Below are 15,139 nucleotides of genomic sequence, written 5' to 3' on the forward strand. Positions count from 1 at the left end.
AGTCAATTATTTCTTTGCTAAAAATGTGTCAGACTGTGCTTGGTTCAGCCATGTTGGCTCATGTCCTAGCTGAAGGATTTCCATGACTGTACCCTTTCTCCTTACACGGATTAGCTTTCAAGCTGCTATTTACTACTTGCTGTGTCCTGTGCACTGTGGAGAGATATGCAAAGGTAATGAATTATCTGCATCTTTTCTTCCTCCTTTTTTTGCTCTATGAATTCCTGGACTTTTGGAGCTTGATTGAGTCCCAAGACAAGAGCCAGTTTGACTAGTTCCTGCCACTCCCAGTTTGGGCAACTATAGAGGGCCTCATTTAGTGTTATCCTGTTGGTCCTGCTCTTGCATTTACCTTTCATTGATAATCAGCTTTTAGATAATGAGCAAGTCTGCTTCATTTGAGGGATCTTCTCATGGAAAGTAGCATGGTGTAAGGTGTGTGATATTTGACAATCAGGAAGGTTGGGTTCTGGTACTGTCTGAACTTCCTGAGTTACCATGGACAAGTTGTTTCACCTCCTTGATCCATAGTTTCTCCATATGTAAAATGAGATTGGTAGGGTTAAGAAAAAATGTGTGAAAGTACCTAGCAACAGGCCTGATGCATAATAGTTTGTCTTCTCTTTCTTCCTTTCTTAAACTGTGATTTTCCAAAGTACCTGATAGATATTAGGAGATGGCAGCTCCGAACGAGTTAAGTTGCTTTTTTGTGTGTTTGCTTGGGGGCTCACACCTAGTGGTGGTCAGGGGTCATTCCTGGTGGTGCTTTGGGGGTGGGGACCGTGTGTCGTGCTGGGGACTAAACTGGGATTGGCTGCATGTACTATCTCTTTAGCTCTTTAATTCAACTTTTTGAGAATGTTAATTACTTAAACAGTCCATTAGAAAACTTTCATGGTATATGACAAGAGAACCTTCACACACAAATATTCTTGTGAATTTATGAATCTGTATTTGGTTCTCCCAGTAATTTCTGAATTCCTTGTTTTTCTCTTTGGAAGATTAGAAGTAATACATGAATAGTCTTTTATTTCCAGAAATAAAAATGTTTCTTTTTAGAAAGGCTTGACCAGTGACTGGAGCTATAGCATAGCAGGTAGGGCGTTTGTCTTGCACAGCGGCAACCCAGGTTCTATCCCTGGCATCCCATATGGTCCTCTGAGCACTGCAAGGAGTGATTTCTGAGCACAGAGTCAGGAGTAACCCTTGAGTGCTGTTGGGTGTTTCCCAAAGCAAAACAAAACAAAAAAAGGCTTGAATAAAAGTATGAAGTTGAAGACAGTGTAATCTGTTCATCAAATCATTTTCATCCAGCAGGATCCTGCCCTTTTTATTCCAGAAAATTTACAACTTCTAGAAATCTAGAGGTTTCTCTTGACTAGCAGACCTCCTCACAGGATCACTGCCTGCTGGACTCTTCTTTTCCCTTTCTCTCCCCACCCCCATCTCTTTATCCTTCTCTGTTTCCTGCTGGCTCAGCAGCCAGAAGCTCTCTGTGGGCTGTGACTGGATGTTGGCCTTTCTTTACCCTCTGCTGTGTCTCCAGTGCATTCTCAGCAGAAAACACCAGTCAGTGTCTTTGGCAGTGGACCTCAAACTTGGTGGCTCAGTGACAACTAGTTAGCTTTAAAAATGTACAGTTGCAGGGATCCTTGATACTGTGGTCAACAATGGCTAAGCAGTCTTGCCACCAACCTGCCTTCTGATTAGATGCTACCATATCTCAGATCTTCATGTGCTACATAGCCCATTCCTCAGTCCTTTTCCTCCAGCCTTGACCCCCCTTTTTGAGGACTCAATCCTTCGTTTCCTTCTGCTTTGCAGGAATCCTGTCCCATAGTACCACTGTCCCAGGTCATGGGAACTGCAAACTCAAGTGAGCTAAATTCGAAACATGAGCAAATCTCCCAAAGAAACATTTTTACCAATAGTGGGTAGAAGTGTGTTGACCTTTGGTATGCGGTAGTGTAGCCGACTTTTGTGGCCTCATTTGGGAACTTCACTAACAGTCAAATCAGTATTTTCATTTAAAAACTGAGTTCACTGCGTAGAGCAGAACTTCTTAAACCTTTTCCAATGGACTGTCCTTTTTTACCCTAAGCAGTGTGACACAGATAAGCATTGCCATAAAAACCTCAGATTCATAATGTTTAACTTTTAATTAACTTTTGATCATTGTATGTTCAGAAACATTTCAGGTTTAGGCTGAGAGATAAGTATAGGGGTTAAGGCACTTACTTTGCACATTGCAAACCCAGTTTGATCTTTTTTTTACTGCATATGGTCTCATGAGCATCACCAGGAGGGATCTTTGAGCACAGAGCCAGGAGCAAGTCCTGAGCACCACTCAACTAAAAAAATAGAAATTTTACCATTGCCAATTTTGGGGGAGGATCCAAAAAATTCATTTATACATTTATTTACATGACTCATATGAAGTTGCTATTGATAGTTTAACAGTTAGTGATAGAGGATGTACTTAATATGTAGTAAGAGGAGACTAACTCATATAAAATTATACTTCCAAAGGGAAGTTCAGGGCTAGAGTTTGTCACATTAGACCAGTTATTCTCAAATTTAGACCTATTTTAGATGGAGGGGCACATAAGCGCACATTCTCTGACCACTTTCAGTTTATTTCTCAATCAGACCTTTAAATATGAGGTCTGAATGTGGGTCTTTAATTAACTAATTAATTTTTGGGCCCACACCCAGAGGTACTCAGGGGTTACTCCTGATTCTGCACTCAGGAATTGAACCTGGGTCGCCTGCTTGCAAGCATGCTGTGCTATTGCTCTCACCTCAGAACATGGGTCTTTAAAAATGAGCTCCTTAGGGCCAGAGAGATAGCGTGGAGGTAAGGCATTTGCCTTACATGCAGAAGAATGGTGGTTCAAATCCCAGCATCCCATATGGTCCCCCAAGTCTTCCAGGAGTGATTTCTGAGTGTAGAGTCAGGAGAGAGAGAGAGGAGAGAGAGAGGAGAAAAGGAGAGAGAGAAAGAGAGAAGAGAGAGAGAGAGAAGCAGAATGCCTGTCCCAGAGACAGGCAGGGGGTGTGGAGGTAGAAGGGAAATGGGGGACATTGGTGGCGGGAAAGTTGCACTGGTGAAGAGTGGTGTACATTCTGTGACTGAAACCCAACAATGGACATTTCTGTAACCACGGTGCTTAAATAAAGAAATTATTATTAAAAGAAAAAAAATGAGGCCCCTAGGTGGTTGCAGAGCACCTAGGTCTTTTGCTTGTGGTCATATTCATGTGGCTCTGGTTTGATCCCTACTGCTCAAACCAAAACAAAGCAAAGCAATATGAAAAGAAGCTTTTCAGGAGATCTGCTGTACTGTATGTCTGCTGTGGAAAAGCACTGGTATGTGTGAGTTGGAAGAGAGGAGGGCAGTCAGGTTAAGCAGTGGTGCTGCAGAAAGCTTCAAGAAGCTGAGATCCAGAACAGGCCCTCCTGAGAGGCATTGGTATTGTGCAGGTTCTGACATTGCCTGCTCTTAGGTACTGTTTTTGATATAGGACCATGGAGGCCTCCATCTTAGGCATTTGATACCTTCTTTCTTGACCAGGAAATGTTAGCCTGGCTTGCTACCCAGACTTGCCATCTCTTTGGTCAGTGACACTGCAATGTCACTTTCATTGATGCCTCAGTGATCCAGGGGTTGTTTTTTCTCTGTTAGTCATTTCCTCCTAGGTAAGAAGGATGATGTGTGGTGTGCTTGTACGGATGCCAGTGTGGAGGCGTGCTGTATTTTCAGACATGTGCCATTCTTTTCCTGGCTTCTTATAATGGAGAGAACACAGATGAGTTGTGAGTGAAGACACATCCTCAGCTCTCTTCCTAGAATCACTGGGCCTGAGAATCACTGCTTTCTCTTTCTCTCTGAGGCTAGAGAAGTGTAAGGCCATGGCAGAAGACTGAGGGCACAACACATTCCCCTGGAAGGTGGAAAGGATGAAGTAGTTGAAATCTAAACTGTTTCTATCTGTTATTATGTGTGGATGAATGCCTGGCTCCCCAAATCCCACTTCATCGGTCCTTCAAAATAGGGCTCTGGAGGCCTTTGGACTGCGGTTTGGGGTGAGGAGAGTGAGTTGTGCAAGATCAGTCTAGAGATTTGGCACTTGAATCTTGTAATTAACATTGTGGGTGGGGAATAGGAACCACAATGTGCTGGACACACTCCTGCATTTTCATATAATTCATTTTCACCACAAGCCTAAGAAGCAGGCCTGATTACTCCCTTTTCAAAGGCAAAGAAATTTGCGTGCTTAAGGGACAATAATGCCACAGTTCCAATTTCAATAGCTCAAGGTCTTTAAATTATACTGTGTTCCTTCTGGGCTATTGGAATAGAAGTCAGGAGGCCTGAGCTTCAGTAGAGGCTTTGCCACTATTTATATGATTTGGGAAAATCCCCTTACTCACAAGTCACTTTCCTTAACCCAGGATTGGTAGTGCAAGAGCAGGTGTTTTTGTTTGTTTGTTTGTTTGTTTTTACTTTTTTATTGAGACTATTTGAATAACAAGTCCTTCATAATTGTATTTCAGGTACATAGTGAATTAAGGCCATTCCCACCACCAGTATTGAACTCCCGCCACCAGAGTTCCCAGCAAGCATTCCATAACTCCACCCTTAGCCCCCGGGTCTACCAGTGTAACAGGTCGATTTTGTGTTTAGCTTGTTATAATTTGGGTCTCTTGATTCTATTATTGTTGACTTTGGCTTGGGTATTTAGTTCTGACCATTTCTTTTTTCCACCCAATGCACCTGAGCCACTTGGCCCCTGGGTCCCTTCTACTTTTTTTCTTTCTTTTCTTGATTTGTAGAAAGATGTAGAAATATGAGGTAAAACAAAGTGATTCATATTCCAAGGTTCTATGACAAAGGTGGGAGCCCCTATCTAGAAGATATAAATAAAATTAAAAGAAAAAAAAGGGGTCTGTGTGGCAGGATTACTTAGTTATTTTTGCATAGGAGCAGTAACGTTGGGGAAATTAGAAAGGAAATACACTTGACCTAAAAAAAAAACAGGGTGTCTTTACCCATGAAGCTTACTGTCATAAGATCAACCATGGGCTGCAGGCATACTAATTGTCCAGCCCCAAGGTATTTCTTTGTGGTCTCAGGAAGAACAGGTGTTTTATGTCCAGCAGAGACCCAGGCTCAAGTATTTCTGTAGGTCATGTCCACATCTGCTTGCATTGGTCTTATTCCGTTCTTGGATAAATCTTTTGACCAACGTACTTTGTGTTTTCATGGGCAGTGCCATCTACTTACTTTTGGGAGGCTGTGACACCTTTATGGATTCTGATTTAGGGGCTACAATGCATGTCTCTCTTATCCAATAGAGATTTACCAAAAATCTGAACAAAATGCAATAATTCTGAGGTTGAAAAAAATGTGAAAGTTACTTTTATCTCACCAGCCAACATGCCACCCAGGCTGAGAAAGACCTGAAAACTTAGAAAACCCACAGCATGTCTATATCAACAAGCACTGGAAGCATCTAGGAGACTGGTCATGCTGGAGACAGGCATCAGTACAGAATTGACTTTGACAAATATCACCTGGTTACTTTAGAAGAGTGGGTATGTGCTATTATTACTTAAAGACTAACCAGAGTTTCTGCCCAATTGTCAATTTGATAAACTGCCTGTGGACATTGGTTAGTGAGTAGAAATGAGTTAAAGCTATCAAAAACAAGACTGGAGTGCCTCCTGTCATTGATGTGGTACAACCCAGCTCTTACTGAATTCTGGAGAAGGACATACTTCCAAAGCAACTTGTCATTATGAAAGCCAAGCTTGTAATTTGTTTTTGAATTTTAATGTAATTTAATTTTTTAAACTTTATTTAGACTTTATTTTTTATTTATAATTGTTTATAATTGTTTATAATATAGTTGATTTTGACATTCAATTCTCCAACAGTAATCCCATCGCCAGTGTGACTTTCCTCCTACCATTGTTGCCAGTTTCCTAAAGCCTGTCCCCTTAGTAGGCACAAAATAACTTATTTAATATTGCTGGTTACAACAGAATGGCTAATGATTATTGAAAAATACTTCAGTATTTTTTTTTTTTTTTGGTTTTTGGGCCACACCCATTTGACGCTCAGGGGTTACTCCTGGCTATACGCTCAGAAGTCGCTCCTGGCTTGGGGGACCATATGGGACGCCGGGGGATCGAACCGCGGTCCGTCCTAGGCTAGCGCAGGCAAGGCAGGCACCTTACCTCTAGCGCCACTGCCCGGCCCCACTTCAGTATTTTTATCTCACAATTAAAGTCATTGTCTGAGAGTTTACTGTGCTGGTTGTTTTTAGTTTGCCTTCTGTTTTTTTTTTTTGTTTGTTTATTGAGTCTAGTTGACTTCCATACTACTTTCTCATCTAATTTGGTGTGCTACTACAGGACTGAGTATTATGGAATTTGGAGGTGTCGTGTGGCCACATATGCAGTTGTACACTTCAGGAAATTCAGGATCTGTCGAACTTGGCTGATGAGTTTCTGTGGCTTGGCTTTGATCTCTTCCAAGATCATCTCTTCTAATGGCTGAGCCATTGCTTATGTAACTGTGGCTATGAGATATGTGTGTGGCTGTTGGGGTTTCCAGTAGTACTGTAGTTGAAGAGAAGCTACCTGCCCCAACTTCTAGAAGACCCCAGAGTTCTCAGACTGAACACCATTGTACCTGGAAATGTCATTGGCTTGGCATCTCTGCAGAGACATTAATTGTGAAGCAGTGTAGTTGCGCCTTTTGCATGATTTTCATGATGGTAGATGTGGGGTGTGGGGGCATCTGCTAAGGCTTCAGCAGTGTAGAGATTCATCCTGCCCCCTCCTGAGGGTGCACCAGAGATTTTAGTCTAAAGATATGTGTACCTGTGAATTTTAGCAGTTTGACTTGCATCTTAAGGTTTTTGTTTGTTTGTTTGGTTGTTTTTTTGGGTCACACCTGGCATCGCTCAGGGATTACTCCTGGCTGTATGCTCAGAAATCACTCCTGGCAGGCTCAGGGGATCACATGGGATGCCAGGACTTGAACAACCGTCCTTCTGCATGCAAGGCAAACACCGTACCTCCATGCTATCTACTATCTCTCCTGCCCTTAAAGTTTTTGTTTTTGTTTTTTTTTTTTGGCTTTTGGGTCACTCCCGGCAGCGCTCAGAGGTTACTCCTGGCTCTGCGCTCAGAAATCGCCCCTGACAGGCACAGACTACCATATGGGATGTTGGGATTTGAATCACTGTCCTTCTGCATGCAAGGCAAACACTGTACCTCCATGCTATCTCTCAGACCCTAAAGTTTTTGGTTTTTGTTTTTTTGTTTTTTTTGCGCCACACCCGTTCGATGCTCAGGGGTTACTCCTGGCTAAGCACTCAGAAATTGTCCCTGGCTTGGGGGGACCATATGGGACGCCAGGGGATCGAACTGCGGTCCTTCCTTGGCTAGTACTTGCAAGGCAGACACCTTACCTCTAGCGCCACCTCACTGGCCCCTAAAGTTTTTTTTTAATAATTACTTTGAGTACTATGTTCACAAAACTTTTTATGATTTTCTATCATAGAATGTACACCACCCTTCACTAGTATTTTTCTTGCCATCAAAAGAGTTTTTTTAATGTTTTCCATTTCAATTTTAGGCACCATGGTTCAGGATACTGTTAATGTGAGAGTTTCATGCATGCATTTTGGCACCCACTCATACCCTCTGCCAGAGTGTCCCCTCTGCACCAGCCTACCCACACCAACCTCCCCTACCCATCATGGCCAGCTTTGCTATGTAGATTAGTTGTCAGGTTCTGTTGTCTTTGTGAAAGCCAAATTTTTCAGCAGAAGAGCCGAGGAACTTTTTCCTGAGAGTTTAAAGCTTAAAGTAAGGTTTGTTAACTGCTACAACTGTTTTTCTCAAAACAAAACAGAAATAAGAATAATACGTGAGATTTAAATAATCTGTAGTGGGCCTTTAATTTGATTATTTTGAGTAGTATTTAAATATGTGACCACATTTGCAAAAGGAGGTAGCTAACCTTTCTTGATTTCTATTCCAAACTTTCTAGAGCCCTGAGAATCTTTACTTATTTTTTTTTAATGAAGCATTTTATTAGCCCAATGTCACTTTTCTAATGCTACTTGTTGGCAGTCGACCCCCTGCCCAGTGATTCTCTCTAGCTCTCTGTCTCTGAGGCCTGTTTGTCTGTGTTCACTGTCTTAGTTCTTTACTATTTGCATCCTTTCAAAACTTGGGGGTCCTGGCATGCCACTCTCTTGTGGGCTCAACTGAAATAGGAATCATTCACAGGTATACATTTCTTTAGCCTAAAAACTCTGGGGCACCTTCAGGAGGGGCAGGATGAATCTCTGCTGAATAGGAATCCATTTCTCAGCCATTACGCCATACATCTTGATCATGCAGATGATCCCTCTATTACCTTGGAGGTGAAAGTACCACATTATGGAAGCAGTTCTTATGTAGTTCTCATATAGGGAGCAAGTTGGCCAGTTGACAATGCCTTCCCTTTCAGTAACTATAAGCTTTTCTGAGCTTTTGAGAAAGGTTGCTAAGCTCTGACAAACTCCAGCTGGTATACATCTCCTTTTGGGGTGTGAAGGTATTTCCTAAAGAGGCCTGGGCCACTCCCAGAAATGCTTGGTCAGCTGAGACAAATGGTCAATGACTGAAATTATGGTGCTGGGTTTTTTTTGGGCTACTCCTGCCAGGGGTCTCTGGCTATAAATTGGGGGTAGGGTGTTCTCTGCCAGCAACTCCCCTTCCCTCCTCCTCTGCCTCCTCCTCCTTCTCCTCCTTCTCTTCCTCCTCCTTCTCATTCTTTTCCTTCTCCTTTTCTTCTTCCTCCTCCTCCTCTTCTTCCTCCTCCTCTTCTTCCTCCTCTTCTTCCTTCTCCTCCTCCTCCTCTTCCTTCTCTTCTTCCTCCTCCTCCTTCTTCTCCTCCTTCTCCTTTTGAGGGGTTTACACTTGTTGGTGCTCAGAGGTTACTCCTGGCTCTGCATTCAGGGATCACTCCTGGTGGTGTTCTGAGGGCAATAGCTGCATGCAAGGCAAATACCACCCGTTGTTCTATTACTTTGCTAGACCCCCTTTCTATCACTCGTTCCCACTTCTTCTTAAGGGTCGTTTCCTGGAACAACCAGAACTTTCATTTGGGGAAATTTTAGAAAATGTTCTAAATTTGCATTATTCAGGATTCAGGTTTATTTATTGCTTTGAGATGACCCCAGGCAATGAAGACTTGGGAGTGGGGTAAGGTGGATTATTCTTTGAGGCTTAGGACAAAGTTTTAGGCTACCAGGAACCATAGATGGCTTTAAAGAGAGGAGTTTTCAAGTTATGCATTAGTGAGTCCATTGCTGAGATTTTGAATCTCTGCCATTTCTTTACTCTATTTCTAATAATTCGGACTCCATATTCCAATCTTTAGGTTCATTCGCCATGTGGAATAATTCTTGTATGCCAGCTGTGTACTCTACAATTCAACTCTGCCTGGAGATAAGAGCCAAATCCCACATCTTAATCACTCAGTCCCACAGATTACACCTTCAGATAGCAGCATTTGTAGGCCACCTGCTCCTGGTCAGCAAAATCATGATTGGAGTTTCTGGTAGCCCACACCATCTTTGTTCAATAATTTGGGGTGCTGGCATATGCATTTCTACCCTTGGAGCAATCTCCTTGGCTTCAGTTTTTTTTTAAAAATAATTTGTATTTAATCAAAGAATCCTGCCTTAAAAAGTTATTGATAGTTGAGTTTTAAAACAATATTTTAACATCAGTTACACCACTGGTCTCAAGTGCACTGTGTCCCCATCACGCCCCACTCCACCTCTGTCCTGCCTGCCACCATGATGGGCACTGTACAGAGTTCAGCAATTGCATCTTAACTCTCTTTTCAGTGTTGTTGAGTCTGTAGTTGGATATATATTTATTACTCTTTCGCATCACCAGTATAACTGAAACCCTTACCCCTGCTTCCCATTACTTTTCTTTCTCATTTTCTTCCTTAATTTCTTCTTTTTCCCTCTCCTCCCTAAACTTTAGGGTTTGAGTGACCTAAGTATAACTTAGATTACATTTCCTCATTCAGTTATTCTGTATACTATAGATCATCTTGTGTTTATCTTTCTTCTAGCTTACTTCACTCAATATGATATCTTTGAGTTCCAGTCAGTTTGTGGCAGTATGCATGGTTTCATCATTCCTGGCAGGTGTCTAGTATTTTTTGTGTATATAAACCACTTCTTCATAACCCATTAACATGTCATTGAACACCTAAGCTGGTTCCCTATCTTACTAAGTGCAGAAATAAATAGTGGTGACTATATGTCCCTCCCTAACCTTAGTTTTGAGTGCTATAAAATGTATCAACTCATCTTTACAACTTCATTGTGGAATAGGAATGACCCTATAATTTTCCTACTTTTACACAAGGGAAAAACAGGCGAATTCTTAGGGACTTATCACTAATGGCACTCACAGTTTTAAACTTTGTATTAGAATACCTTTTTGTTACAGTCAAGGGTCATATAGTGCAGGGGTGGCGAACGAGTTCAACACAAAGAGCCAACATTTTAAACTGTGAGAGTCAGAGAGCCACACCATGCAGTGACCTGCCAAAACAGACAAACACTCACAGAAAAGCATATAATTTTAACAATAATATATTAAACACATAAGAGGCAAAGAGTTGCATTCATTTTGGCCAGGAGCCGCATGCTGCTCAAGAGCCGCGTGCTTGCCACCCCTGATATAGTTAGTGTACACTTATCAATGGTATGTGTATGTATGTCATATGGTATATGATCACTGTTTTTTTTTAATTTTTTAATATCTTTATTTAAGTACCATGATAACAAACATGTTTGTAGTTTAGCTATAAAAAAGAACACTCCCCTTCACCAGTGCAACCTTCCCACCACCAATGCCCCCATATTTGTCCTATCCCACTTTTGCCTGTATTCGAGACAGGCATTCTATTTGTTTCACTTACTATCATTGCATGATATTTGTTAGTGTAGTTATTTCTCTAACTGCATTCACCATTATTTGTGACCACTGTTTTTAAAGAAAGGTTGTGAATTAAGTAATGGGTAAGTAGTGCTGGGTTTGATCCCTGAGTGTTGCTAGTGATCTTTGTCTTTTCCTAGTACCTGCCTCATGATCTCACATAGAATCATTCCTAAAACTCAGAACACATGTCTTTCAGAACCTGGCAGTTGGGGCAGGAGCTGTTGGATCTTTGCAGCTGACCTACATCTCAAAGGTAATGTTGACATGGAACTCTGGGAATTTATGTTCTTCATGTAGGTTTAGTATCTGAACAAGATGAAGTGTCAAATCCTTGGGGTGTCAGCATTTGAGAGTGTTACATGAGCAGTAAAGTATTTCCCCCTTCTCATTTTGCTCATGGAAGCTTGCCTTGGTGGGGTGGGGTAAGGTTGGACCATTCACAACAGAGCTCATGGGCTACTATTGGCTCATTGCTGAGGGGTCAATCCCATTGGTACTCCAGGAATCATGTAGTGCTAAGGACTGAATCAGGGCCTCCAAATTGCAAGGAAATTGCTCTCCTGTTGAACTGGAGGTAAGTAGGTGTGTGGTAGTTGGACTGGGGGTAGGAGTGGGACAGGATACTTGTTTGTTGTAAGTGGAACAGAAAGGAACACTTAAAGAGCAACTATAAAATCTATAGTGACTGTGAAGGATTCTCCTAAATGTATGGCATTAAGTGGGACTGTCTCAGAGAGAGTTGGGGCTGCACTAGAATTTGATCAGTCATTTGGATGGGACAATGAAGACAGGTGCTAAAAATGCCCTCACAGGTGCTCAGGTGGGCGAAAAAGGCAGTCAGCAGTCAGATATTATGCACAGTTTGGATCAGAAGCTGACGCTGGTGCCCCTCAGTCTAAGGCCTGTGGAGAAAGATGGCTGGGCACTCAGTGGTGAAAGCCATACTTAGCTGTTGAGTGCAGCTTTTTTTTTTTTAAACAGACCCTTCCTGGATTAGACAGGGGTGCTGACCTGGGATGCAGTTGCTATGCAAAATGCAGGGGATTCAGAGCTGCAGAAAAGAGGAACTCTGTCCAGTGAGGAGAGCTAGGTTGCACCACACCAGTACTGAGTTCTGGAAGGCCTTCTCTCCCTGTCTGCCCCTCTTATTGTTGGCCTTTGGGGTTCTGCTAATGGGTTCAGGCTCATGCATCCTCTAGTTGAGACAGAAGTGGGGAGAGCCCTCATCTGAGTGGCTGCTATTCTCTTTCTGTGAAGTGCTTTGGTAGTTCCAGATTTAATTTTCCCACTCAGCTGCTCAGAGGCCAAGTCTGCATGGGGGTGGAAAGGCTCCAGTGCTTTAGGCAGTCTGTGGACAACTGGTACAGTGCAGGGCCAAGTGTGGGTTAGACTGGAGATAATGACCCCAGGGAAAGGACTGGCTATTGAAAGCAAAGAAGCTTGGCTAGTGCAGCTCTAGGGCAATTTGTGCTTGTCTTGTGGTAAGAAATGAGGCTGGCAGCCTCCTGTGGCCTGGTTTGCCTGAGGCTTGGGTTCTCCTCTCCTGTCTGGTCTTGTTTTGAGATTCTTAAGGTCATTCCTTTAGGAGATTTGAGAAAGAGAATTCACCAAGGGAGGAGCAGAGAGCCTCTTTAATAATGCAACTCTTAGTTCTGTTGTTAAAAGGGTTTTGTTTTTGTTCTGGACAGAACAAAAATGAACACAATCTCCTGCTGAGTCATGCTTTTTAAATGCAGTGCAGAAGAGGGTGTTCAGAATTCCCCGGTTTTGCCAGCTACCTCATTTAGAAAGGGAGTTCTGCCTTTCAGGCCTTGTGGAAGAGGCAGGCTTGGGTTTTTATGAAAACCCGTGCTCTGGGCCACTGCTAGGTCACATTACATACAGAGCTCAGATTCTTAAACTCCTTGTGACCCATTGTCAGAAAGGGGTTTCTCCAGAAAAGCTTTCAACTGTGATTCTGGGCTCAAACATAGTGTTCTAAGTTATTTTTGTTAACTCCTAGGTATTTCTTCCCAGAGTAGAGTATTTACTTTGCCAAACTATTGGCTGTGGTCTAAATGTAGCCTTTCTATTTGAGGGTGCTCTTCCATAGGTGTTTCTGAGAACTGGTGTTGGGAAGATGGACTCACTCCATCAAGGAGTAGAGTCTTGACTTACTGTCTTCCACAACTTCGATGGCAGCAGAATCAGATCTTTGGTGAATTAGAATATAATTGGAAGCAGCCTTTGTTATCACTACCTTCCCCCTTTGCCAGTTGGCCTTTCTGCAGAGCAGTACCATTCCCTGTGTGTGTCCTATTCTGTCAGCTAAAATAATGGGTAGCCTTTTTGGGATGAGTGGAGGTGGGGAGAGTGATCAACTTTTTGGGCAATGAGAAAAATCTCAATTTTGAGAGTTTGATAAAAAGTGTTGACATATTTTCCAGATAAAAGTATATACACATGTGTATACACCCTGCTTTTGTCTGGTTTGGGTCCACTGGTCCAGAGCCCTCAAGTAGAACCAGTCTGTTTAGGTGGCTTTTTCCTTCCCTGGACTTGATATCACCATATAGGTCTGGGTTCCTCTGGACACTAGGTCAGAGCTACACTACAATTATGTGACTTTGTTCTGCTGTAGTCGCTTTTGCCAGAGGGCCCCAGCCCCATTTCTAGCCAAGGACAGACAGGGTGTCCTACCACCAGAGAGCTTGCTGTTACTGTGGTCTGGGTTTACTCTGATGAGTGTGAGTTCCTGAGTCTATAAGGCTATGGAGCAGCCTCGTTGAAGTGATTCTTCTGATAACCCAGCCTCATTCTCCCCTTCTCATTCCTAGACTCCTCTCATCCTCTGACTGCCTGTGCAACCTCAGCTCTGATCATCGCCCTTTGTACAGCTTCTCAGTTGTTCACCTCGTGACTTACAGCTACTTTTTCTCTGTCCCTTGTGCCCTGCCTTGTCACCATGAGGTGGGGGTGGGAATTAGTGGGGCTTTATTTCCCAGTGGTTATATGTTTCTGTGCTCACCAGGATGCTAAGGGGAGGACAAAAGTGGGGAGTTATTTCTCCCCAGTACTGTGATTACCACCTTGATCCATATTTCTGAGGGCCACAGCAACATGAGGACAATTTGATTTGTCCATTTTGGCCCTTTCATGTCAAATGGCACAAAGGTAACTGGCAACTTCACTCTGACTTATCTTAATGTTGACTGCTGGGGCTGGAAAGATAGCATGGAGGTAGGGCATTTGCCTTGTATGTAGAAGGACGATGGTTCAAATCCCAGCATCCCATATGGTCCTCGAGCCTGCCAGGAGCAATTTCTTAGTGTAGAGCCAGGAGTAACCCTGAGTGCTGCTGGGTATGACCCCCCCAAAAAAAACAGAAAAAAATGTTGAGTGCCATATTTGTTTTGTAAATTAGAGGCAACACATTTTTTGAAAGTCATACATTTTTGTGTTTTTTTTTAATTTTTAATTAATTAATATTTTTTAAATTTAATTTAATTTAAGTTTATTGAAACCATTGTGATCTATAAAGTTGGGTTTCAGACATAAAATGAGTCAGAGCCAATCTCACCACCAGTGTCTATCTCTTTCCACCAATGTTCCCCAAGTGCATTCCATACCACCACCCTTCTTTTTCCTCCAGGCTGCCAGTATAACAGGTCCAATTTAAGTTTAGATTGTTTAAGTTTGGGGCTCTTGATTCCATTGCTGTTGACTTTGGCTTGGATATTTAGTTCTATTCTTCTTCTCTTCTTTTTTTTTTACTTTTTGGTTTTTGGGCCACACCTGGTGATGCTCAGGGGTTACTCCTGACTCTGTGTTCCGAAATCGCTGCTGGGCTGGGGGACCATATGGGACACTGGGGATCAAATTGAGGTTTGTCCTTAGTTAACACATGCAAGGCAAACACCCTACCACTTGCACTGCTGCTCTGGTCCCAGTTCTGTTCTTTTTTATGTCCACCAATATTCCCTGAGACCACTTGACCCCTGTCAAGTGTTATTTGTGTTTCTTCTTCTCCATTCAGTTTCTTTGCTTCTCGCTATACTCTGGGGCCATGTGTTGTTTAAGTTTGGGCCACTCCTGGCTCTGTACTGAGGAGCTACTCTTGGTGGTG

At 42.7% G+C, this 15,139-nt stretch overlaps 1 protein-coding gene across 1 annotated transcript in view; it reads left to right on the top strand.

Moving 5' to 3' along the window:
* PLEKHA2 (pleckstrin homology domain containing A2) overlaps window positions 1-15,139 on the top strand; it is a 72,011-nt gene that overhangs the window by 18,131 nt on the left and 38,741 nt on the right. Inside the window, exon 2 of the mRNA XM_049771866.1 lies at window positions 11,231-11,287. Within this exon, the coding sequence (XP_049627823.1) occupies window positions 11,231-11,287 (57 nt within the window). The remainder of the gene's footprint in view (window positions 1-11,230; window positions 11,288-15,139) is intronic.

The sequence above is a fragment of the Suncus etruscus genome, chromosome 4 (genome assembly GCF_024139225.1).
Source record: "Suncus etruscus isolate mSunEtr1 chromosome 4, mSunEtr1.pri.cur, whole genome shotgun sequence".
Classification (NCBI taxonomy): Eukaryota; Metazoa; Chordata; class Mammalia; order Eulipotyphla; family Soricidae; genus Suncus; species Suncus etruscus.